Below are 27,025 nucleotides of genomic sequence, written 5' to 3' on the forward strand. Positions count from 1 at the left end.
ACAGGTCCACTGATGGTACCAGAGGCCAGCAGGTCTCCTGGTCTGACATTGCAGCCATTGACTGTGTGATGGGCTAGTTGCTGCTTCATGGTCCAGTACATGTACTACATAGAGGAAGATGGAGGGGAAAGAGGATAATCAAACTTGAGAGTCTAGATCATCCTTGTTCTTCTTGTGAAGAGACAGCAACTGCTCAGACTTGCCGCTGCAGTGTAGAGATGACCAACAACATCTGTGTCTGAACTGCAGGTGTTCTAAATTCTTTGCCAACAATTATCAACAATGTGACTTATTTTTGAGAATTTGGTAAAATGTAATGGGCTTTTACTCAAATGCTGTGTAGATTGTAATTTATTTCATTATTTCAGTTCAATTCAATTATGCCACCTGCCGAAATTTGAAGACCACAGGCAGGAAGTCCAAGGTAGAAGGTAGATGATGTCACAATCAAAAAAACACACAAAAGCAAAAAACACAGTGGGTCTGATCAAGACAAACCAAATTTCTCTATTGCTTTTCGGCACTGTTCAAGAGGATGTGGCTCAGTAAACCAGCTTCTTACCTTGAAGTTAGATTTACAGATGGTTGCCATCCCTGCCATGCCCTGTCCTGCAGGAAAAAAACAGCAGAATAACTGAGAAACCACCTATTCATTACAAACTGTAATTGCAATAACTGCATTCAACAGGAGTCATTGGCAGTATTCATTCCTTCTAGTTCATGTAGACTGAGATGTCAACTACCATTCAGTCTAGTGGTGGAGGACAACGTACTGGTGCACAAGGCTACATTTCAGGAGGAATTAATACACTCAGCTGCATGTACTACAGACTGCTTTAAATGCTTTTTAACTTTTTTCCTTTACTAATTTATAATGATAAAAGGTAATAAAAGTTGTGTTTTATTTTACAGTAACTTAAACTACAGAATTACTGTGCTTGAATTAGCCGTACAGTACTGTACAGTATATAAGAAACCTTACTTTTGAAATACGGGTATTTTGCTGAACTTTTATTTGAGAATAATTTCAATGCAAGCTCTAGTGTATTGTACTTCTACTTTTGCCTCTACTTCTGGCTTCCTACCTTCACTAAATTATTTTACAAAATATCTGAATGGTTCCTCTAGTCACTGCCTTTGATTGCCTCCATATTCATCTTGCTGCATCTTGCTCAAGTGCAATGTGCACTTGAGTTGGTGTGTGAATATATGACAACTGACAAAAGAACACAGTGAAACTGTCACAGTTGATTTGATGATAACCACTGCCGAGTACCTTTTAGTGAAACAAACAGGTTAATGTTAAAGGTGTATGGATCTTGGTGTCTCAGGTAGGGGAGGGGCTCTGGATCCTATGGGAGGAGGGGAAACAAAATGTAAACTTAAATGGCACCATGAGAAGCTCCTCTGTCCATGTGGCATTTGAGGATAAAAATAAATATGAGTTGATTCTTCTTTGGGTCATACAACACCTATCCTCCAAATAGAATGAAACCTGTCAGGTTGTGGTGTGCATCTGGACTGACAGCAATGAAAATGCAGGATAGAGAGATCATGAGGTTTTTCATAAACAAAAATAAAACTTAAACAAATCAGATTCCAAAACAGCAGGTGGGAAAACAAAACAGGTGAAGAATAACAGGTATGGAGACATAAGGAACTGACAAAGAACTGAAATAGACTTAACTAAGGGATAACCTAAACTAGTGACACAACAAGAAACAGGTGGAAAATAATCACCTGCCACTGACAGCACTAACCTGAATGGCGTTGGGTTCAGCAAAAGGTAACAAGGCCTCCATGGGCACAACCCAAGGTGAGATGGTTGTCCCAAAGTTCTTCCCCAGGAATGGACCCAGAGGAACATACTCCCAAGCCTGGATGTCTCGAGCTGCAAGGAAATACAAGAATCAATATGTATGTAATTAAATCAGCAATAAAGAAATCACAAGTTTCCTTCATATTAAAGTTTTTCATTGAAACTTTTACACCTCCTCACTGATGTGTCTGAAGATGTTCAGTGGTCACTAATGAGTTGTTGTCTTTGATTTACATGCAACAGTCCTGTGAGCTGTCACAGTTCCTGCAGTTATCATCACCTTTGGGAGATGGTAACTGCAGGAACTAACTGATCACTACTTGTAGATCTGTTGGAGTACTAACCTGTATCAACAATGTTGCCTATTAATTAAACTAATAAATTTGATCGACAGGACCAGCTGTACTAACATCCACACAAGCATACATGCATGCATGCATGTACACGTGTGTGAGTGCATGCATGCATGTACACGTGTGTGAGTGCATGCATGCATGTACACGTGTGTGAGTGCATGCATGCATGTACACGTGTGTGAGTGCATGCATGCATGTACACGTGTGTGAGTGAATGCATACATGCATGTATCCACTCACACACGTGTACATGCATGCATGCATGCACTCACACACGTGTACATGCATGCATGCATGCACTCACACACGTGTACATGCATGCATGCACTCACACGTGTACATGCATGCATGCACTCACACACGTGTACATGCATGCATGCATTCACACACGTGTACATGCATAAACCCACGCTGATGATCTGATGAAGACAGACTCTGTCATTAATCTGAACCCAGTTCCAAATGGCCAAATATGAAGGGATTAAAGCAGCATATATAGTGCGGAGATAAATTTAGTGACTACATCAACATGAAATGTCACGGCTTATTAATGCAGCCTGTTTGAAAGTACAGTGTCAACTTCAATTTACAATTAGAACATCAGTCAAAGTCACACAGACTTTGTGGTTATCAACATCAAAAGTTGTCCAACCATTCAGCACTGCACATTGTTTCTGCTTGTTTATTCAGTACAACAACAAATGGCAATAAGAGATTCAATTAAGGGTAATTCAGCAATAATCAGCCTGGAAATTGATTAAGAATACAACTGACTTTGTTCAGCTACAAGGTTTAAGCTGAATCTCATCCCATTTCAAAATTATTTTCTGCCATGGTGCTGCTGCTCTGACATGTCTGATATGTATGCCTTTGCAACATGTGGCCCCAACCAACTGCTGTTGAAAAGAGTTAAGGAGTGAGGAGCCATTTATTTTATTTATTTGTTAATTTAAAAGGGACAATGCACATCAATCAACATTTTTAGTTTACACCTAAAATGTAAACGTGCCAGGGTTAGCAAAAAGCTAATTGTCATCTATAGTCCCTTGGCGGGTCAACACATCATCACATTACATTAATAAGAAAGAAAAACCACAAAGGATAGAAAGTAAAAAAGAAGAAGGGACGGGGAGAGAGACACAGAGAAAGAAAGATAGTAATAAAATAGAAGAGCAGCATAAAGAAGTTAAGTACTTATAATATTTGTATGTGATGGTGAAAAAGGGCTTTCAAAGAAATTACATGTAAATAAATGACATATAAAACTGACTTGTCAGTGAGAGGTAAAACATAAGAAAAAGGTTTTGGTCCTGAGAGATCATTTTGACATTGCTGTCCGAAGCTTAGAATAAAATTGCATCACCATTGGAAAAATACTGAAAAATACCTTGTTGGAGTAAACGGCAGCCATTTTATGGTTACTCATTTCTGCATTCTTGCTCAATGTCAGATCAATTCCAGCATTTGTTTGCCCTGTTTTATCAGTTAAGAGAGTCAAAGACCAAAAAACGGATGTGTTATGGATTGTGCAGAGCTTCTTACCACTCCAGTCATTCATGAGCACCATGCCGAAAATGTGTTCATGGGCTTTCTCAATAGGGATTGGCTCCCCAAGCGAGTTCCCTCCTCCAACAAAAAAAGCCTTTTCAAAGAAACCAGGACTTTCATTAATTATAACAGCGATTCCATTATAAGCCAGTATATTTTTCAGAATGTGTAAATTAAGTTTTATTTTCAGATCTGTCTAAACATAAACATAAGATAGAGTCAATACTGTAATCACCATCTCAAGCTCAATGTCCAACTGCTTTGATGGGCCAAACACGGGGGGTTTCGCTGAAAGGGTAACACAAATGTTATTGCGCACTCACACATCTTAAAAGTTTTGGACATTTACATAAGAAAAAACTTAGTAATGGTAAAATCAGGGAGTGATCGAGCAGGTGTTTTATTACAGTGTACAAAGCAGAGGGTTCTCCTCTGATGATCTTACTCTGATCAGGTCTCATCTGGCCTGAGGGGCGGCGGATCGGGGTCCCAGAAACAACCACTGACGATGCTCTCCCGTGATATCCCACTGGAAGCCTCAACCTATGTAAACAAAAATGATACTCAGGTCGATTCAACTGAGAGTAGGCATAAATGTTAATCTGCCATTTGGAGTTAAAGCCTTCTTAAAAAAAAAATGCCTAAGTCATTTTTTGACAATTTTATTGCCCAAAACAACTCCTTATGATGTTTTGTCTCCAGTTTGTTTTTTTCTGGAAAACTCAAAAAAATGACAGGCGATTATTTTAAGAAGGCAACGATATACGAGGGTGAAAGTAAAAAAGTGTTCGATAAGATGGTGTGATTTGATGAGATGACCAATCAGACTTGACGTGACTTGGCTCAACTTACAGGGGCCATGAATATTTGTACTTAACTCCATCTAGCAGCTGTGAGAAATCTAAATTTATGGCAAAAAGTGGAAACACTGGTGATGACATGCCGTAAACCACAAGTGTCAAACTGATCCAGTAAAGGGCCGTGTGACTGCAGGTTTTCATTCCACCCAAGCAAAAGCAACACCTGAATCTACTTAAATCAATCAAGCTGTGTCCTCACAGCTCATTGGTTGGATCAGGTGTTGCTTTTGCTTGGGTGGAATGAAAACCTGCAGTCGCACGGCCCTTTACTGGACCAGTTTGACACCCCTGCTGTAAACCAAGCCTTGGTGTGGCAGAAAACGAGCCACACATTTTTTTGCATTGAAATCTAGGACAAACAGCTTAGCGTTTTTTTCTGATAAGAAAACAGATCCATCACTTGAGGGTTAACCACAACTATTTATAAATATTTATATGTGTATCTATATGTACATTCTTATCTTAGCATATACTATGATGATCCGATTCACACTCAAAAACATTTTAAGAGTTCTTGGTGGTTGCTTGATTACTATGGGGGAGAGGCTCTATTCAGGAAAAAAATACCCTGCCAATGCCCTGTATGTCAGACTCAGAGACTGACCGGTATGTCCCAGCAGGCTAAATTCATCCTTTGAGGACCTGAGAATAGATAAAAGCTATCCGTGCTTTATGACAGAGGCATGCCAATAGAATGCTATAAAAGTCCTGCTGCTGTGTTTGAGTGCAAACCAACTCTCTAGGGCCTAAATCAATTAAAGGACCCTGGAAGTGTCCCAGCACATATCCCTGTTTCCTTAGACCAACTGAAAAAGACAGGAAGTATGTCAATGCTCACTCTGGTTGCTCCCACGAACAACTGATCGACTATTTACCAGTTTGGCATCAGAGCATTTTCTTTCCCCCGAAACATTATGCCAACATTGGTGGCATGATCCTTTGAGGAGTAGAAGTCGGTGTAATCCCCTGTGAGGAAAAGAGAAAAGCAGGCTTTAATATGCCATGTGCTCATTGACCTTACTCCTACCAACTGCTGTACCCACAGACTGCTGAAGTAAGTAGTTAATCACTTTTTTGGATGAGCAAACTTGAAGGTCTTCAGCCCACAAGCACTTGAACCCTGAACCAGCAGAGGACCTCAGAACTTTTTGAAATGCATCAGTGTTTGAAAAATACTATTCATCCATCCCTCCATCCATTTTCTTCCACTTATACAGTAAAGGGTCGCGGGTGTGGGGGTGGGGGGTGCTGGAGCCTATCCCAGCAGCCGGGTGTGAGGTGGGGTTCACCCTGGATGGGTCACCAGTCCTATCGCAGGTCCAACACGTATAGACAGACAACCACTCACACTCACAGCCACGCCTACGATCAATTTAGAGTATCCAATTGGCCTAGTCTATGCACATATACATAATCATCCAGGTACACACACGTATATATATATATATATATATATATATATGCATATATCTATATATCTATATAGATAGATATAGATATAGATATAGTCTTTGTTTTCTCTTCTTTGCTATTTTTCGATAGGGTTTCATTTATAATCTATTCTATGATAACAGTGCTGTCAATGAATGTTGAGGAGAGTGCAATTTCCCTGGCGGGACGTCCAAAAGGGATTAATAAAGTAGTCTGTCTGTCTATCTGTCTAGTCCCCATTGCCATGTCTTTGGAATGTGGAAGGAAGTCGTAGTATTGAGAGAATCCACGTAGACACAGGGAGACTCCACACAGAATGACCCCGTGCCTGAGCCTGGGCTGGAAGCCGGAACCTTCTTGCTGTGAGGTGACAGAGCTGACCATTGCACCACCGTGCCACTGAAAACTAATATTTCTTAAATAATAAACAATAAAAACTGCTGTCAGGTTGTCATGTTATTGCAGTGAATGCCAATTTCAGCGCATGTATAATTTTAAAGACAATAAATTGACAAATGGGGAGAGGGAGAGCAGAAATTATTCAAATTAATGCATCATTACTTGATTAGTGTTTGAAAAGACTTTGATAAATTGATGGAGACAAAAATAATTATATACACTGCACAGCCAAATGTAGATCCCCCCCCCCCCATTGCCCCTGCTTGCAGAAACGACTGGCAACAGATTGTGTTTGACATTGCTTCAACATTTAAAGTAACCCATCCATCCATCCATTGTCTTCTGCTTATTCCTCTTAAGCGGGGGGGCTGGAGCCTATCCCAGCATCTACAGGCGAGAGGCGGGGTTCACCCTGGACAGGTCACCAGTCCATCGCAGGGCCAACATACAGAGACTAACAACCATTCACACTCACATTCATAACTACAGTCAATTTAGAGAATCAATCAGCCTAGTCCCCAAATTGCATGTCTTTGGACTGTGGAGGAAGCTGGAGTCCCAGAGAGAACCCACGCAGACACGGGGAGAACATGCAAACTCACACAGAAAGATTGTGTGCCTGAGGCGGGACACAAACCCGGAACCTTCTTGCTGTGAGGCGACAGTGCTGACCACTGCACCACCGTGCCGCCGATTTAAAGCTACCATGTTCACAAAATCAAAAGAAATCGTGATATCCCCACTTCACAACTTCCCAGATGCTGTTGGAGGAGGCTGCAGACCTGAAGCGGCTCCTGATGTAAAATTCTTCTCATAATGCATTTAAAATATATGTCTTTTTTTGGATATCAAGGAATGACTTTATAGATGCTTTCTTACCCCCCAACAAGGCAAAGCAGAAGGCCGTCCCCATTGAGCCTTGATCTGCTCGATGTTCCTGCCTGTTGAACGAAAGCTTTTCTTTGCTGCTGTTGCAGGATGTGCTTGCTCATGGAAAATTATTGGGAGCAAATTCATTGAAGGAGTGTGGTACTGGACCTGCTGTACTTTCGAAAGTGTCTTGAGATAACTTTTGTTGTGATTTGGTGCTATGGCTATGTGGGCAGCATGGCTCAGGGGTAGAGTGGCCGTCTAGCAACCAAAGGGTCGCTGGTTCGATCCTCGACCCCGGTGACCATGTCCAAGTGTTCTTGAGCAAGATACTGAACCCATAATTGCTCCTGATGAGTAGGTTGGTGCCTTGCATGGCAGCCTCCACCATCAGTGTGTGAGTGTGAATGAGACGACACTGTAAAGAGCTTAGAGTGCCACTAAGGTAGAAAAGCGCGATATAAAATGAGTCCATTTACCATTTTACCATATACAAATAAAACTGACTTGACTTAAACTGCAAATAAAAGCAACATCATGTTTAAAGGCCTTAACACAAAGAAGAAACTACAGATTAAATCATGTTCTTTGTGGCCTATATTGTATAGTTGAATTTGTCATAAATCATTAGTACAAGCTATTTCAGAACAAATCTGTGCCTATGGGTGGTTCTTGCATGAGGCCCTATGCTCCGGGCTCAGGCTGACATGATTTAGGAATTGAAATTTGAAGTTTTGGACATAGTGGCAAGAAACTGCCGCATCCTCATTCTCACGAGACGTGGCTCAACTCTTCTGTCCTGGACACCGCCATTAGCCTGGACGGGCTAACAACATTCAGGTCCGACAGGAGCCATGCTGTCACAGGTAAAACCCGGGGGGGTGTTTGCATCAACACTAACAACAGCTAGTGTAACAACGCTACTCTGGTCTCCTGTCATTGCTGTGTGGACATAGAGTTTATGATTGCGAGATGCAGACCCTTCTTCCTGCGTCGGGAATTTACCAGCGTCACCATTGTTGCTGTTTACATCCCACCCAGCGCAAACGGTAAACAAGCCCTGAGTGCTCTCTACCGTGCCATCAGCGACATGCAATCCACACACTCGGAGGGTGTTTTTATTGTTGCTGGGGACTTTGACCAGGCCAACATGAAGACAGTGCTTCCGAATTTTTACCAGCATGTGGATTTTGCTACTAGAGGGGAGAATACATTGGACTTGGTTTACACAAACATCAAGAAGGCATTCAGAGCAGCCCCCCGCCCATACCTTGGCTCCTCAGACCACCTCTCTGTTATGCTAATTCCTGCATACCAGCCCTTGCTCATCAGAGGTAAGCCTGTTGTGAAGAAGGTGAGAGTTTGGCCTGAGGGAGCCATGTCTGCACTGAGAGACTGTTTTGAGTGCAAATGGAAAGTTTGGTGTATGTAGCCCAAGTAGAAACACCAGAACCCAGATTTGATCCTCAATTCTGCTCCAAAAGGCTCTCGGAGTGCAGAAGTCACAGACCCTGATTTTGCCGTTTAACAAGAGGACAGTTTTTTCTCTTTTAACCTAGGAAGTTGAAATTTTAGTTTGTTGTTCTGTCCTCCAGAAGGATCGCATCTGTTGTAATGCAGTACTACTGTACAGCATCAGAGACATTCAGTTATTGATTGCCTGAATGATTGAGTTACCCATGAAGAGGAACAGCTTTGTTGGAGCAGTAAAAATACACATATCGGAATGAAAAAAAATTACATTTGAAAAGAAATGACATGACATTACCAGCACAATATATGAAGAACAGTTAGGATAAATTTAACTGGCCAAATACCTTGGATTTCTTTAATGATATCCTTGATTAACCCAGACATCAGTGTGGTTTGTTCCACTCAATAATAAATCTGTAAATATAGCGTGAAATGATGGAACTAAAAGGCCACCTCTGAGTGCAGGAGTTAGCCTCTGTGACGGATGTGATGTCAGCAGACCGCGCCCATTAGTTTGAATCATTGTTTATATTCTTAATGCTGATTGGTAGATCTATAATGGTTACAAATCTACTTTGTAGGTAGAATAAACATCCAGAAATTATTTGTTGATTGTCTTATTAATCAAAAGATAAAGTATTAAAAATGTTTTTGTTTTTTTTTACTCGGAGTGAGCGAAAACTTCCGGAATTTCTCACGGAAGAACTGGGGCCGACTTCCCCGGAAGCAGATGTTTGTAATTTCTGGGGCACTAAAATCCATTTCATATTATTTTTATTGAACAGCTGTAGTCAACAATCACACAACAACAACAAACAAGCGTAGCTATTTTATATTTTATTTCCTGGGGCAATATGTTTTATATTATTTTTATTAGTCAACATCCATCCATCCATCGTCATCTTCCGCTTATTCCTACACATTAAGGGTCTCTGGAGGGGGACATTAAGGGGGACTGGAGCCTATCCCAGCGTCAACGGGCGAGAGGCGGGGTACACCCTGGACAGGTCGCCAGTCCATCACAGGGCCAACATAGAGAGACAAACAACCATTCACACTCACACTCATACCTACAGTCAATTTAGAGTATCAATCTCTGATTGATGTCTTTGGACTGTGGAGGAAGCTGGAGTACCGGAGAGAACCCACGCAGGAACAGGGAGAACATGGAGACTCACCCAGAAAGATCCCGTGCCCGAGCCGGGACTCGAACCCGGAACCTTCTTGCTGTGAGGCCACAGTGCTGACCACTGCACCACCGTGCAGCCCCCTATTAGTCAACAATCACACAAATATATTATCAATTCAGATAACGACGCAATGTAACGACAAAATACAATGACATAAACGCCATTTAGGTTTCCGTGGTTTTAAGCAGAACAACTGCAGAAAACTTGGAATGACGCTAGTCGCGTCCTTAGCAACCACCATAGCAACAGTAGAAAACATAACACTGTAACGACTCTCTTCCGAGAGGTGAAAGATTCATCGTAATAACGAACAAACCAAAGATTATACACAAGAACTGAGAGAAGATTATGAAAATAAAATGTATATTTCTTGCTAGAAATGTCATCAGACTGCTTTATTAAATCAAAACTATCTTGGAATAAGGCACTTTCCTCCGAAAATGACAGGAGCGGCCGCCATGTTTTTGTTTGGAGAGGCCCGCATGAAAGAGTCACATGACCTACCAGCGCTCCAATAGAAAAAAATAAGGGGAAAAAAACGTACCCATTTCACAATTTTGAGGCCTTCATCGTAGAACTGATAGGCTTTGACCTGTGGACAAACGGAGCCTTTTCACGTGTTGACATGAGACTGGGTTGCCCAACATTTTAAATATATATATATATATATGTATATATGTATATGTATACATATGTATATACTGTATATAGGATCTAAACCTACCTTAAACTGATATTTTTCATTATTCATTATTTCTTACATATATATATATATATACACATATATATATATACTGTATATATGTATATATATATATACATATATATGTATATATATATATGTATGTATATGTATGTATATACTGTATATAGGATCTAAACCTACCTTAAACTGATATTTTTCATTTTTTTAATCAACCATATCAACATCCTGTTAAGGTTTGTAGGGGGGGTGGAGCCTATCCCAGAGGCTACGGGTGAGAGGCAGGGTTCACCCTGGACAGGTCCCCAGTCCATCACAGGGCCAACACATAGAGACAGACAACCATTCACACTCACAGCCACACCAACGGTCAATTTAGAGTATCAATCAGCCTCGTCCCCTCTTGATGTCTTTGGACTGTGGGAGGAAGCTGGAGTACCAGAGAGAACCCACACAGGAACAGGGAGAACATGGAGACTCCACACAGAGAGATCCTGGCCCGAGCACGGGACTCAAACCTGGAACCTTCTTGCTGTGAGGGGACAGTGCTGACCACTGCACCACCGTGCCTCCCAACATTTTAAATATTGGCGGTTTATGTTGTTCCAAACTAAGCTTCTTGCCGATCGTCTTTGATGTCAACAACTTGCAGATTTGAAAGAAAGGGCTGGGAAGTCTTTCTTTCTGCAGCCGCAACCGACGACATTTCCATTCAGATGGATAGAAAATACAAAACCCTATGTTTTACTGTCCAAGGGACACAATCTGACGTTATTCGTGCTGAGGTAAAAGTGACCTTTGGATTCAGTTCATGTGTTCTGTACTGCCTTGAAAATTATAGTCCTCACACATACACACATGTACAAAACTACTCTGGAAGTTACTTTCTAACTCCCCTGGCTGTACACACCCCCCCCCCCCCCTTAGGAAGAATTTTGACATCAAAGAGTAAAGGACTTTCAAAGACTAGAGATCATAGAGTAATTCCTGATTCTTTGATGTCAAAATTCTGAATTCCGGGACATTTTGATCAAAGTATTCTTTGTCTATGATGTCATAAAAGCCTTTCCTGTGTAAGAGAAAGCAGAGTGGCATCAACAGTATCAGCACCTTCACAGTCCATTGGAACATCAGACATATTACAGGTCTGATTCCTAGCAACCGAGAACTGAACCAGGAACAACGAGAAATGGATCTGGCTGTGAGAGTGAGGCAGTACATGGAGGAACTGGAACGGGAGCGACTCGAACGAGAGAGAGAGGAAAGAGAGCAATACGAGAGTGATGAGGAGATGGATGGAATTGAGAGAGAGAGGGAGGAGGAGAGGCAACTCCAGAGAGAGGAGTTAGAACTGCTACAGTTTGAGAGGGACGAGGAAGAGCTGGAGAGAGAGGAAAGAGAGAGGGAAGAACTGCTACAGTTCCAGAGGGACGAGGAAGAGCTGGAGAGAGAGGAAAGAGAGAGGCAATACATGGAGAGAGAGGAACGAGAGAGAGAAGAGCTGCTACAGTTTGAGAGGGATGAGGAGGAGGTGGAGAGAGAGGAAAGAGAGAGGGAATACATGGAGAGAGAGGAACGAGAGAGAGAAGAACTGCGACAGTTCGAGAAGGATGAGGAGGAGGTGGAGAGAGAGGAAAGAGAGAGGGAATACATGGAGAGAGAGGAACGAGAGAGAGAAGAACTGCGACAGTTCGAGAAGGATGAGGAGGAGGTGGAGAGAGAGGAAAGAGAGAGGGAATACATGGAGAGAGAGGAACGAGAGAGAGAAGAACTGCTACAGTTCGAGAGGGACGAGGAGGAGGTGGAGAGAGAGGAAAGAGAGAGGGAGGAGACAGAGCGGATGGAGAGAGAGAGAGAGGGAAGAATGAGAGACTCCAGACAGAGAGGGAGGATTGGGTTGATTGTAAGAGAGCTGTGGAGGAGATTGAGGGAGTGGAATGAGAGAAGAAGGAGCTGGAACCTTTTGAGAGGGATGAAGAGCAGACTGACAGACTGGAAAGAGAGAGGGAAGATCTGGACTAATTTTCGTCAGATGAGGAGGAGATAGATAGAGAGAGAGGGAGATGGAGCGAATCCACAAAAAGAAGAAGGAGACGTAGAGGCTCCAGAAAGAGAAGGAGGAGACCTCAAGGCTCCAGGAAGAGAAGGAGGAGACCTCAAGGCTCCAGGAAGAGAAGGAGGAGACCTCAAGGCTCCAGAAAGAGGGAGGAATTCGAGAAGAAAAAGAGGAATGAATTACCATGTGAATGTGTTCATGAATAATAAATATATAATATAGAAATAAATAAAAGAAATATATACATTTTGAAAAGTCCTGTCTATTTCCTCCATCAATATCTCCAAACTGGCACATATACGCTTGTTGAAAAATCTCTTTGTGTTCACATTCGTTTCATGAATAAATGTTGATGTTGTGTTCCATGTTGTGGCTTGTTAATTTGAGGGCATGATTTCTTTCTCACGGTCATGAAAATGTTCATTGAAAGTGTGAAAAAGTCATGGAATCTCTTTGGGTAAAAATGTTTCTGACCTCTCTGTCAACAAGCCTGCTTTTTTATTTCTAACAGTACAAGAAGGAGCTTGTGAACATCAAGTCCATCCATTTACATACAAAAAAAGGAATTAGGTGATCAAATAAATGGTAGCTTTCCAACTGCTCTGGCTGTGTGGAAGGGACGGCTACTTTACAAGACATGGACGAGCAACCCAGTCTCATGTCAACACGTGAAAAGGCTCCGTTTGTCCACAGGTCAAAACCTATCAGTTCTACCATGAAGGCCTAAAAATTGAGAAATGTGTACGTTTTTTTTCCTCTGTTCTTTTCTATTGGAGTGCTGGTAGGTCATGTGACTCTTTCATGCGGGCCTCTCCAAACAAAAACATGGCGGCCGCTCCTGTCATTTTCGGAGGAAAGTGCCTTATTCCAAGATAGTTTTGATTTAATAAAGCATTCTGATGACATTTCTAGCAAGAAATATACATTTTGTTTTCATAATATTCGCTCAGTTCTTGTATATAATCTTTGATTTGTTCGTTATTACGATGAATCTTTCACCTCTCGGAAGAGAGTCGTTACAGTGTCACGTTTCTGCTGTTGCTATGGTTCAAACCACGGAAACCTAAATGGCGTTTATGTTCTTGTATTTTGTCGTTACATTGCGTCGTTATCTGAGTTGATAATATATTTGTGTGATTGTTGACTAATAAAAATAATATAAAACATATTGACCCAGGAATTACCATCAAAATATGAAATAGCTACGCTTGTTTGTTGTTGTTATTGTTGACTACAGCTGTTCAATAAAAATAATACGAAAGTGGGCCAGGAATTCCATTTATCCGCTTGCGGGGAAGTCTGCCCCGTTCTCCTGTGAGAAAATCCGGAAGTTATCGCTCACTCCCAGGAAAAAAAACAAACATATTTTTAATACTTTATCTTTTGATTAATAAGACAGTCAACAAATAATTTCTGGATGTTTATTCAACCTACAAAGTACATTTGTAACCATTATAGATCTACCAATCAGCATTAAGAATATAAACAATGATTCAAACTAATGGGCGCGGTCTGCTGACGTCACATCCGTCACAGAGGCTAACTCATGCACTCAGAGGTGGCCTTTTAGTTCCATCATTTCACGCTATATTTACAGATTTATTTTTGAGTGGAACAAACCACACTGATGTCTGGGTTAATCAAGGATATCATTAAAGAAATCCAAACTATTTGGCCAGTTAAATTTATCCTAACTGTTCTTCATATATTGTGCTGGTAATGTCATGTCATTTCTTTTCAAATGTAATTTTTTTTCGTTCCAATATGTGTATTTTTACTGCTCCAACAAAGCTGTTCCTCTTCATGGGTAAATCAATCATTCAGGCAATCAATAACTGAATGTCTCTGATGCTGTACAGTAGTACTGCATTACAACAGATGCGATCCTTCTGGAGGACAGAACAACAAACTAAAATTTCAACTTCCTAGGTTAAAAGAGAAAAAACTGTCCTCTTGTTAAACGGCAAAATCAGGGTCTGTGACTTCTGCACTCCGAGAGCCTTTTGGAGCAGAATTGAGGATCAAATCTGGGTTCTGGTGTTTCTACTTGGGCTACATACACCAAACTTTACACACATAATATGATGCCCCTAAACACAAGCCCCAAAGACTGCAGCAGTTGTTTTTATATATATAATGGAGGTGCACTGTCATTACTACTATATCTCAGCTCAAATGAAACCAGGGAAGCAGGGCCAGACTTTGAGGAGCCCCTTAGGGTTAGTGGATTCCCCGGGACCGTGCTTGGGCCCCTTAGCACCTAGATGGCTGAAATTCACAGCACACGCTACTCAGGAGGCATTAATATATTATTCTAATTTTTAGGCCTTTATCGTAGAACTGATACGTTTTGCACTGTGGACAAACGGAGCCTTTTTACGTTTTGACATGAGACTGGGTTGCCCTCCCCCCTCCCGTCCAAACCATGTTCTACAGAGGGACCATTGAGAGCCTGCTGACCAGCTGCATCTCCATCTGGTGTGGGAGCTGCAGGGCCTCAGACTGGAAGTCTCTGCAGAGAGTGGTGAGGACAGCAGAGAAGATCATCGGGACCCCGCTCCCCCCCCCATCCAGGACACAGCAGACAGCCGCTGCCTATACAGAGCCCACCAGATCCGGGTAGGCAGCGGCTCGCGGATAGGCAGGTTCTGGACAACATATTTCTCAGTGCATATTTTTCATATGGACAATACATTTCTGTGCAATATCTTTTTATTACCTCCTATTTGTGCAATAACGTACACTGAACACTGTACACTGAACTGTTTACACTGTTTATTCTGTTGTCTATATTTTGTTTTATCTATTTATTTTCTATTGCACTCATTATTATTAGCTCTTGTTTTTTAGTGACATAGTCTATATTTTAATTTTTAAACTGCCCCACATTTCCATCTCTGTTGTAACCCAGAGGCCAAGCAACGACATTTCGTTGCCAAAATCTCACCGCTGTGTTTTTCTGTGCAATGACAGTAAAGAAAGTCTAAGTCAAATGTGCGTTCACTGCCCAACAAACTGGAGGAACTACAACTGTTGTTGGGGAAAGGTCTTTTCGACTGTTTTGTACTTCACATAGACGTGGCTATGTGGATTAATACTGGACTCTGTGCTGCAGCTGGCAGGCTTCCAACCCTAAATAGCGGACAGAGACACGGAACTTTCTGGCAAAGCAAAAGGTGGAGGAATCTGATTCTACATCAACAGTGGTTGGTACAACGACGTGACAGTGATCCAGCAGCACTGTTCTCCTGAACTGGAATCTTTCATAATAAACTGTAAGCCTTTTTATTCACCCCGTGAGTTTGCCATTCATTCATTCTGGTCGGTGTTTACATCCTGCCGCAGGCCAACGTGCAGGATGCACAGCACAAGCTCACCAACCAGACACTGGATGTGGAGTGGACCAACCCGGACTGCCTAGTTATCGTTCTCTGTGACTTGAACAAAGGTAACCTCACTCACAAACTCCTTAAATACAGATACTTTTTTAACTGCCTGACCAGAGAGGAGAACATTTTGAATCATTGTTGTGCCACAGTCCAAGATGGCGACTTGGATTCAACTGACTGGGATGTGTTCAGCACAGCTACCAACAGTCTAGATGAGTACACGGAGGCTGTGACATAATACATCAGATTCTGCGAGGACTGCTTTGTCCCATCACACACCAGGTTTAGTTACAACAATGACAAACCCTGCTTCATAGCCAAATTCAGACAGCTAAGGTTGGCAAAGGCAGAGGCCTTCAGGAGTGGGGACCAAGACGGATTGAAAAGTTGCTTATATACTGGACAGCAATCCGCTAATTTGCCCTTCTTTTTTGTGACTCGGCCTGAGGTTTTAGACAGAGTGCAGCAAATTGGGGACAATTTTGGCCTGGCAACATTCTTCCTCCGAGGGCACACTTATTGCCGCTTCCAATGCCATGTAAATACAAGCCGTCAATGTGCTGGGTAGGTGTGAGGCAGCTGGGGGTGTCGATGATGACTCAAACTTCCAAACATAACACTCGTCAGTTCTTCTGCATCAAACAACTCAGAGAAAGTCGACACCAATGCTGCTGGCAGCCAGAGTGGAAAATTGCTGTTTTTTCACTTACAGACTGTATCACGGGGCTAAATATTCTTCCGACACGTTATACGTCACTGTTCACGCGCAACTTCGTGCTGCGCATCACGTCACATGTTTACACGTCCACAAGTGGTGGCTTTTATGAAAAGAGGAGTATTATGCCTCCATTTCACACGGACAAGATGGCAAATTCCTGCCTCTACTTGGCCGCAGATTTGGCGGATTCTGTGTTTCAACAGGGCCAAAGAGGCGAAGTACAAGTTTAGCAAGGCGGTGAAAGAGGCTAAACGCTATTCTGAGAAGCTCCAAAACCAGGTCTCAGCTAACAACTCTGTGCCTGTCTGGAAAGGGCTCAGGAAGATCACCAACTACATGCCGATAACCCCCCACTCCATCAACGACCAACGCCTGGTCAATGACCTGAATGAACCCACTGCAATTTGCCTACAGAGGCAACAGGTCTCTAGACAATGCAGTCTACTACATCCTCCAGCACCTGGACTCCGCAGGAACTTACATCTTCCATCACCATCTGGTACGCTGCGGCCAACACCAAAGACTGAGGCAGACGGCAGTGTCATTCGGTCTGCAGAGAAGGTGATTGACTGCAATCTTCTGTCTCTTCAGAACCTGTACACCTCCAGGACCCTGAGGCACGCGGGAAAGATTGTGGTTGATCCCTCCCACCCCGGTCACAATCTTTTCAAGCCACTTCCCTCTGGCAAGACGCTGCAGTCCATCAGGACCAAAACGTCATGCCTCAAGAACATTTTTCCCATCTGCCGCCAGCCTTATCAATAAGACCTAGAACCCCCCGACACTCTTCACACTCTGCCTTTACACATAATCATGGCATCCCTAACCCTATGCTATATATTAACAGTGAGCTTGGAACGTTGTCTACATATATTTATATTGTTATATTGATTTTTTCTATATATATATATATATATATATATATATATATATATATATATATATATTTTTTTTTTTTTTTTAAATTTGCCATGCAACAATAACACCACAACAAATTCCTCATATATGTAAAATCGTACTTGGCAATAAAGCTTTTTCTGTGATTCTGATTCTGATGAACAAAGTGACATTTGTCATGGGTGGCAAAAAAGTGATAAATATCCAAAAATTACAAATCCAGAAAAGAAGCATTATTCAGGGAGTGTGATGGGGAATATATATTGGTGATATATAGCAAAACAGAGGTCACATATCCACTGACTGCAAGTTTTGATGGATTCAGCCATGTGGTCTGCTGAGGTAACCACAGTACAAAGTGGAGGCTCACCAATGTCTGCAGGAAGATGCATGATCGCTGCATTCTGAGGGACAAATGCTCTGAAGAGACAAACATAGAAAGAAGAAAGAAAGAAAGAAAGTGAAACATACAGTCAAGGGATCATGATGAAAGTCTGCTATAGTAACATGACCAGTGACATGAGCAGACTCCAAAGACTGACCTGCTGCAAAGGCGAACATCATCTCTCAGTGTGCTCTCATTGGCTGACAGTAATGTCTGCAAGGTCCTTCTGGCCTCCCTCCAGGCCTCATATCCCAGACCCATGAAAGCATTTAATGTTGGCTGGTAGGTAGATCGACATAAGGAGAAGAAGATGATATATCACTACAGTACATGCCAAAAGACTGTGACTGATTGTTCATATCCAATTCAGAATTGTTATGCTAACTAATGGCAGCAACAGATGACACATTGGACATGATCAATGCATAAGTGTAAATCTGGCTATGGCTATGGTCAAGGCGCTTGTTAATTTTACTGACCATTATTTCCATATATAATGTCATTTTAGGTAAACAAATGGGACAGTATATACATACCTGTAGAAATACACATGTATGTGTGTGTGTGTGTGTGCGTGCGTGCGTGTGTGTGTGTGTGTGTGTGTGTGTGTGTGTGTGTGTGTGTGTGTGTGTGTGTGCGTGCGCAAAGAAACCTGTTTAAAGGCATCCTGGTATTTAGACATGACAGGTCCTTGAAACAAAAAGAATATCACACTCAGGTCCAGTATCTGGTCTCCAATGGCAACCCCGATGCGATGTTTGGGCTGAGGAAAGAACGCTTCTCAGGTCATGTATGCTTCCAGCGCACTGAATCTGTGAGTGGTCTCTTAAGTTTAAAATGGCCTGAGTAACCACATTGCATTATTTTCTCACATTTTGCACATGTATCATCTACATACTTATTGCAGTTTCATTAAAAGTAAAATATTTCCTTGGAGTTAATAAGAGGTAAAGAAATGTGCATAACTATACCTGCATTATACTGTCACAGTTCTCTTCAGTTTAACTAAATTATTCATTGTCTGTATTCCTCAAAGGGCATCATCTTTTCCTCAAGCAATTTTTAATTCCCTCCAAAGAAGCAAAATGCACTTACGTTGTCAACTGTGGAGAATATTCCAAAAGGAAGGTTGTGGAGGGAGAAGTCAGATGTTGCAGCAACTTTTATGAAGGACATTTTGTCTTTGACAGTGGTGTTCCAACCTCAAGCAGACTTAGGCAGTAACTGAGTTGGAACCAAGCACTTCCAGATGTTCAGCTGCAGCCTTTGGACCAACCCGCCTCCTGTATAACAGCCAATCACATGCTGCCTTTGTTATCCGCCCTAATACAGACCCTAAGAAGTTAATGCAAACCAGCCTGGTAAATGACTAAGCACAATTCTATAAGTATTAAAAAAAAAAAGTCAGGAAAAACTTTGATTCCAAAATGGCAGAATTGACCGTTAATTGATAAAAAAAAAACATGGATTTTTTTTTTAAGTTGTGACATGGGAAAAGTATTCAAAATGATTTTGAATCATGTAGGAAACCAGAGTAAGTAAAATCTGAGAATAATACACTGTAGAAGGTGGCACTTAACTGTAATTTATAACAAAAAAATTCCATTTTTAGTATCTGTACAGCAGACTGGGTGATAGCTTACTTACTGATAGCATGCAATAGCTGACTTCCAGAAAACAGCCAGTGACATCAAATGATTACACGTGGTTCTCCACTTTGTATTCAGGCTGTGAAAATGCAATGACAAACAAATTCTGTTGGTTTGGGTTTGACTCTGGGACCTCATTCAATCCAAAACCATGCTGCATACATCCTGTACTTTGGGAAATATTTTCAGTCTTAAATGGCAGACATGGAGCTTAATAATGACAAATACCAAAGGAAAAAAATGTCAACAAAAATGAGGAAACCAAAAAAAAAAAAAAAAACATAAAAAACTATAATAAAACTTAGTGTCATATATATATGTATAAATAAATATATATATATATATATATATATATATATATATATATATATATATATATATATATATATATATATATGAGAGAGAGGGAGAGAGAGCGCATAAAGTCACAGTCAAATCATTGCATTTGTCTGGACTTCATGAGCAGTGTCAGTGGGCCCATATGTTGTCGTTTCTTATGAACTCCACCAGGGTTCGCTGCGTGAGTGTGTGGTTTCTCCCAGGGCGATCAATGAATGGCTCAGGATTGGAGGTTGGACGAAGGAGAAAGGGACTGAGGGGCAGAGACAGACTGCTTCATCCAGCAATTTTGACCTGTTGTACATGTTTAATACAGAGGGCTACATATTCAGTATTTGCATTGCTGTTTGAATGTTTATTTGCAATAAAGTTTACTTCAAAAATCTAGTCAGATGCGATTGGTCCACTCCTGATGTCCCGCCCACACACGGACATTCATTGGCTGAACGGCCCATCACGCATATCTGGAGTAAACAGCTGGTTGGTTGGGGAATAGCTTTGCACGGTTATGGGCTCAACCGTATCAATGCTGCATTTACAAAGAGTATTTTTTTAACTTTTAAATTACGTACATGATTTTTTTTATTAATAAGTGTATGATTGGACAATGAACGAGTTTAATTTCAACTTCCAGAGCTTCTATGTTACACTCATGCAGTAACAGTTTACTGTTAAGTTAGTAAACTGCACATTCCGTGTCGAACTGCAGTAGCTACCATTCATTTTACTGCCTACCCTCGTGCGTTGATATACCGGTTAATATTTACCGAGAAGAAGGCTGAGGATGTCGAAATCGCTGCTTCTTCGGTCAACAAAAACAGTTACCAAGCTTTTCTGAAAAAAAAGAAAACTAAAAACAATACCAACTCGGTCGGCAGCATGGCTGCTTTGCGTGCAGCAAAGCAGGCTTTGAGGAAAGAAATAAAGCAGCGAGTTGCATCCCTGAGTGAGCAGGAGAAACGCCGGCAGTCCTCAGTGGTTTCCCAAAAGGTAAGTTAAACGGGCACTCGATGAGTCGGTCCGAGCTCCGGGTTGCCCGCGGCGGAGAAGAAGAGAACTGGACTTTTAGCCCCTGTTTTTCTGCACGCACACAAACTGCTGAGTTGTATCAATCAGCGACACTTCCTTTTCCTAGTCTGCATGAATGAAAAGACAAAAAGACACGTGAATAGTGAACGCTGGCAATCATTGTTGTCAAGGTTTGGTCAGTGTTTTACAGCATGAATCTCCAGTAGCTCACTCCTGTTCCCACCGTCTTCTGCCTCGGCCTACTGAGGCTGTAAACTGTATTGTTGGTTGAAATATGGTTTTGATTTTTTAAAAATATCAATTTAGAATGAAGCAGTGTATTTGTTTAATCTCATAGTTCGAAGATAATCTTCTAGTTTCTAAACACACACCTGGGTAAACTCAGTCGAGTGTTTGCAGTCTTCAAGGTGCTCTTTGGTGCCTGAACAGGCTGCGCAACCCTGTGCCATGGAGGGCCGTGTGTCTGCAGGTTTTCCTCCAAACCAAACACTTTAACAGGTGATCCCACTGATGAACACACCTTCAGCCACAGAGGAGTGTTCATCAGTGGGATCACCTGTCAAAGATGGCCAGCTTACCAGAGGTGGTGGAGTGGAATGTTTGGTCCACAGCACTTCTCTATGGAGGGGGGGACTAAAGTGGGGAGAGAGACGCAGATCTGCAATTGCATGAGAATCTCTTTAGCTTTTTATTGTATTTACAGAAGCCTACTATGAAATATGCTGCTTGTGAACATAGTTTGGGTTTGCTATCCCCTGTAGTCAAAGATATTTGTCTACACTATAGAATCCCCCATGCTTTGAGAACAGTTGCATATAACATCAGTATGAACGCAGTGCCACCACCTAGCAGGTACGTAGAATCGTATACTTCTCTTAACAATATGAATTCCTCTTTCACATACTTTCTCAGTTGTGGTCAATTTTGGTTAAATTATATAAAAAAAAGAAACCTGGCATTTCTTCTGCTACTGTATAGCAGCACCTGCAGCCAGTCAAACTTGAAGCACTTTGTCAAGGCCTTCCCTCCTGCCTAAATGCGTACTTGTTTGTTGCTTTGGACAAAAGGATCTGCCAAATGAAATTGTAGAATAGTAGAACATATATTTCCTCATTGAAAGGTTTATGCACGATGCCTTAGTCATGTAAAACTCATTCAGACTCAAATGAAAAGAGCATAAAGTGACCGTTTCAGAAAAAAATAATTTTCCTGTACCCTTGTGTCTATGATTGTCTTCTTCCTCTTTGTTTGTCCTCCACTTGTGTCTATGATTGTCTTCTTCCTCTTTGTTTGTCCTCCACTTGTGTCTATGATTGTCTTCTTCCTCTTTGTTTGTCCTCCACTTGTGTCTATGATTGTCTTCTTCATCTTTGTTTGTCCTCCACTTGTGTCTATGATTGTCTTCTTCATCTTTGTTTGTCCTCCACTTGTGTCTATGATTGTCTTCTTCCTCTTTGTTTGTCCTCCACTTGTGTCTATGATTGTCTTCTTCCTCTTTGTTTGTCCTCCACTTGTGTCTATGATTGTCTTCTTCCTCTTTGTTTGTCCTCCACTTGTGTCTATGATTGTCTTCTTCCTCTTTGCTTGTCCTCCACTTGTGTCTATGATTGTCTTCTGTCTCTTTGTTTGTCCTCCACTTGTGTCTGTGATTGTCTTCTTCCTCTTTGTTTGTCCTCCACTTGTGTCTGTGATTGTCTTCTTCCTCTTTGTTTGTCCTCCACTTGTGTCTATGATTGTCTTCTTCCTCTTTGTTTGTCCTCCACTTGTGTCTATGATTGTCTTCCTCTTTGTTTGTCCTCCACTTGTGTCTATGATTGTCTTCTTCCTCTTTGTTTGTCCTCCTCTTGTGTCTATGATTGTCTTCTTCCTCTTTGTTTGTCCTCCACTTGTGTCTATGATTGTCTTCTTCCTCTTTGTTTGTCCTCCACTTGTGTCTGTGATTGTCTTCTTCCTCTTTGTTTGTCCTCCACTTGTGTCTATGATTGTCTTCATCTTTGTTTGTCCTCCACTTGTGTCTATGATTGTCTTCATCTTTGTTTGTCCTCCACTTGTGTCTATGATTGTCTTCTTCCTCTTTGTTTGTCCTCCACTTGTGTCTATGATTGTCTTCTTCCTCTTTGTTTGTCCTCCACTTGTGTCTATGATTGTCTTCTTCCTCTTTGTTTGTCCTCCACTTGTGTCTATGATTGTCTTCTTCCTCTTTGTTTGTCCTCCACTTGTGTCTATGATTGTCTTCATCTTTGTTTGTCCTCCACTTGTGTCTATGATTGTCTTCATCTTTGTTTGTCCTCCACTTGTGTCTATGATTGTCTTCTTCCTCTTTGTTTGTCCTCCACTTGTGTCTATGATTGTCTTCTTCCTCTTTGTTTGTCCTCCACTTGTGTCTATGATTGTCTTCTTCCTCTTTGTTTGTCCTCCACTTGTGTCTATGATTGTCTTCTTCCTCTTTGTTTGTCCTCCACTTGTGTCTATGATTGTCTTCTTCCTCTTTGTTTGTCCTCCACTTGTGTCTATGATTGTGCTCGCAGGAAAACAAATCATACAAACATGATGTTATGGTTGATGTATCAATAACAAGGTGTCACAAACCTGGAGGTGTATTCAGACGTTCAGCCATTCCTAGGACGCCTATGTTCCGACCAATGATAATGGCACCTACAGAATTCTATGGTTGCAAAAGTACAAACAAAGAAGACGCTATTCCATTGAATTACTACTTACTGTCCAAACACTTGTAACTTTAAAGAATTTTTGCAACTTCTCCTGCGCTTGAGTTCTGATAGTGTCACTGACGTGTAATGTCTTTCTTTTTTTAGTTGTTCGCACACCCAAAATATGTGGCTTGTCAGCAGATTGCAGTGTTTGTCAGCATGGATGATGAAGTGCGCACTGAAGAAATCATCAAAGACGTGTTTAAAACAGGAAAAAGCTGCTTCATCCCCAGATACAGGAGTGGTGGCAGCAACCATATGGATATGCTGAAGCTCAACAGCCTGCAGGACATGGAAACACTGCCTCTGACGTCCTGGAACATCCATCAGCCTGCTGAAGATGACTACAGCAGAGAAGAGGCACTGGCTGCAGGTACACACACACACACACACACACACACACACTCACGGTCCAGCCAGAAACACACACACAAAAAAGGAGAAGAAACATTCTCATTACACCCCTAACGTGCAGTATTGCATGCAGTATATAAATATTTGAAATATAATTCCTGACACAAAGTTGCTCTTGTAATTCTTGGCGTCACCGCCACACACACCAGTCCTGGCAGTGCCTCCTTTTTGCTAATCTATTCACATTTTTTACACATAGAATGAACAGACAAGATGCATGTTGTGTATTGTTTGAGAAGTCTTCACCTAGAATTGTATCAGTAGATACCACCTACTTATACCTTAGCCCGATTGATGATATACAGTATTTAGAAGCAGTAATCTTCAGAAATGAGCAATAGCACAATAACAACATGCCAATACATGACATTGTGCTATTCAGGTCAGAAATAGTGCTTCTGAGATCGCCGCACAATGTTTGCAGATTTTGGAGGGAAACTGTGTGAACATCTCAGTTGCTGGCTTTATGGGAGAGACCTGGAACAAAGGAACTAAAATTCCCAACCGGTTGTAGAGTGATATCCTACACACTAGCATACTGTGGGCCACTCAGTGTACGAGGAGTTGTCTTCTGAATGTTAACAATCACAGCTTGGATAGGTTTTGATCATAGTTGGTCAATGTTAACAGGCAAAGCTAGACATTTTTCATACTCTCACTGATTACACTGTTTATTGTCATTACCCAGGAGGTCTGGACTTGATCTTGATGCCAGGGCTCGGTTTTGACCGGTCAGGGAATCGTCTAGGACGAGGGAAGGGCTTCTATGACGCCTATCTAGAGCGGTGCATCAAACATCCCCGAGGGAAGCCCTACACAATCGCCTTGGCCTTCAAAGAGCAGCTGTGTCAGGACGTTCCTGTTGATGACAAAGATGTGCTCATTGATGAAGTCCTGTATGAAGATGACAAATAGCTTGTAAGTGTAGGTCTGAAAAACTTGCTATGGTTGCATGTGAAATACCTAAATAAATGAACTTAAATGTGCTTTATTGTCAGCTTACAAAAGACCTTTTCTTCACCATCATGTATGGATTTGTTCATGACCTGAGTGTATATTCTTACAATGGCATCATCGCCCTCATTTCAAAATCCAGAATCTGTGATGACAACGTTCATTTTAACTGGTTAACTGCTGGACACAAGACATCTGTGACTGCCAATAAAAGGAAGCTATCAGTGAAACTTTGGACTTGAAGGATCAAAGTCTACACAAACTTCATCTCATACATAGATGCTCAAAGGCAGCATCCGTAACAACACAATGATGGGATTATCGGAGGTAGCCTGAACATCTGTCTAATTACCCCGAGGTAACACCAACACTAACATTACAGTTCACACATGTTTGTACCGGTCCTTCAAAATTTGACTGGCACTGACTGACAACCTTTAATGTCACTCACATTTCATCCTCACAGATCGTTATTTCTTGACTTTATTGGTAGCCCCTTGTGGTTCCATTTCTTCAATGCTAAAATAGTATTAGACTAAGACTGTGATAAGTGGAAAAAAATTCAACATTTTCTGACTGACAGTTTTTGTATGAAGTATGTTTGAGAGAGGCATCTTGACTTTCATTTTTTAGGCTGTGATTGGTTGTACTATTTAGTGGCCTGGTAATTAGTGGGAGCTGCTAAAAGTATTTTATCACCTTAATTCAAATGGGATGGACAGTCAAGAAAGGCCAGTGTGGTTCAGTAGAATCAGTTAAGTTCCCCCTCCAGCGTGTCCCTGAAAATGAATCAACTTCTCACTCAAACAGATCCAACACAAACTGAACATTATCATCCTAATTAAAGGGGGTTTATTGCAGGGCTGGTGTATTATATTCAGTACCAAACCTCTCAGCGATGTCATTTCTTCAGCTGAGTGGTCTGCAAAGACCACTTGTCATCACAACAGTCTTCAATGGTCAAGAAAGAAGAGAGAAATCCACAGCTTATTCAGAATTCAGTGTTGGAAATTATGTCCAATACAGAATATGTACAATATAAAGTAGTTGACTTCATACTGAAATTAACTGAACTTTGATACAAAGTTTCAAAGTAAGTATTATTCAATGTACCTCACTGCATGCAGACATACAGGGGCATGGCACCAAATTCTGGGCCCTGTTCACTCAGTGTCAGTGGGCCCCTATCCACGCCAGTGCATAGGGCGTGTGAGAGAAAAAAGGGGTATTTATTTAAAATAAAAAAGCATAAGTAGGGTTTTACGCCCAAATCAGACTATGTTGTTGCTGGAGTGGACTATGTTAAATTTAATTGGACTTTGCATAACAAGCAAGCTTGGTTCACCTTTGGGGAAATAGCAGTCAACAGCTGCCAGCCCTCGTTCTGCCTTCTCTCTGTTTCTTTCCTCCCTTTCTTCTTTTGATACTCTGGTTTATGCTTCTTGGGCAGAATGATGTCATTCAATCTGGGCTCATTGATGTTACACTTGTCGCCAGTCGCTGTCAGGTAGGCAAGCGCATTTTGAGCCTCAAAGAGGGGGCCCCCCTCCAATATGTTGGGAGGACTGTGACATAAAGGTCATTCTCTCAGTTGATGATATCATTATATTTGAAATAAATTATGACACCAAGAAATTGGAGGGCCCAATTCATTCGAAATAAAAACATCACAAAAAAATCAGGATTTTCATGGGCCCCTCTCCCTACTCGGGCCCTGGGTAGTCAGGTGCACTCCCCCCCCCCCCCCCGCTACCCCGCCCATTCAGACAAATATTTCCAATGTGTCTGTGATGGGGAAGGGTTAGCGGTCATGTTGCTATGTCGTCCAACTGGGT

General features: G+C 41.7%; 2 protein-coding genes across 3 annotated transcripts in view; one reads left to right on the forward strand and one right to left on the reverse strand.

The window, feature by feature from the left end:
- Positions 1-21,614, reverse strand: part of fah (fumarylacetoacetate hydrolase (fumarylacetoacetase)) — a 39,769-nt gene extending 18,155 nt beyond the window's left edge. The window contains exons 1-15 of one of the 2 annotated variants that reach the window (XM_086223081.1): positions 21,483-21,614; positions 20,850-21,218; positions 19,742-19,822; positions 19,190-19,377; positions 18,747-18,857; positions 18,252-18,373; positions 18,080-18,129; positions 5,459-5,549; positions 4,169-4,266; positions 3,959-4,011; positions 3,718-3,817; positions 1,761-1,891; positions 1,277-1,352; positions 563-609; positions 3-104 (exon numbers count right to left, since the gene is read on the reverse strand). In XM_086223081.1, the coding sequence (XP_086079207.1) occupies positions 3-104; positions 563-609; positions 1,277-1,352; positions 1,761-1,891; positions 3,718-3,817; positions 3,959-4,011; positions 4,169-4,266; positions 5,459-5,549; positions 18,080-18,129; positions 18,252-18,373; positions 18,747-18,857; positions 19,190-19,270 (1,062 nt within the window). In that variant the 5' untranslated portion in view covers positions 19,271-19,377; positions 19,742-19,822; positions 20,850-21,218; positions 21,483-21,614. The remainder of the gene's footprint in view (positions 1-2; positions 105-562; positions 610-1,276; positions 1,353-1,760; positions 1,892-3,717; positions 3,818-3,958; positions 4,012-4,168; positions 4,267-5,458; positions 5,550-18,079; positions 18,130-18,251; positions 18,374-18,746; positions 18,858-19,189; positions 19,378-19,741; positions 19,823-20,849; positions 21,219-21,482) is intronic. The other variant, XM_086223090.1, reaches the window with a different exon arrangement.
- mthfs (5,10-methenyltetrahydrofolate synthetase (5-formyltetrahydrofolate cyclo-ligase)) lies at positions 20,543-25,403 on the forward strand. Its single transcript, XM_086223105.1, has 3 exons — positions 20,543-21,072; positions 23,928-24,195; positions 24,925-25,403. Exons 1-3 carry the CDS (start codon positions 20,962-20,964, stop codon positions 25,149-25,151), a joined length of 606 nt encoding a protein of 201 aa, XP_086079231.1. The 5' UTR covers positions 20,543-20,961; the 3' UTR covers positions 25,152-25,403.
- Positions 25,404-27,025: the final 1,622 nt, after the last annotated feature.

Source organism: Aulostomus chinensis, chromosome 2 (assembly GCF_037954235.1).
Source record: "Aulostomus chinensis isolate RoL2024-O1b breed Wild chromosome 2, RoL_Achi_v1.0, whole genome shotgun sequence".
In the NCBI taxonomy this organism is placed as follows: domain Eukaryota; kingdom Metazoa; phylum Chordata; class Actinopteri; order Syngnathiformes; family Aulostomidae; genus Aulostomus; species Aulostomus chinensis.

What these genes read in the sequence shown, in the direction of transcription:
- mthfs (XM_086223105.1), top strand. Translation starts at nt 20,962, where the DNA reads ATGGCTGCTTTGCGTGCAGCAAAGCAGGCTTTGAGGAAAGAAATAAAG. An exon ending in CCTCAGTGGTTTCCCAAAAG is followed by an intron (nt 21,073 to 23,927) that starts GTAAGTTAAACG and finishes TTCTTTTTTTAG; the next exon opens with TTGTTCGCACACCCAAAATA. An exon ending in AGAAGAGGCACTGGCTGCAG is followed by an intron (nt 24,196 to 24,924) that starts GTACACACACAC and finishes GTCATTACCCAG; the next exon opens with GAGGTCTGGACTTGATCTTG.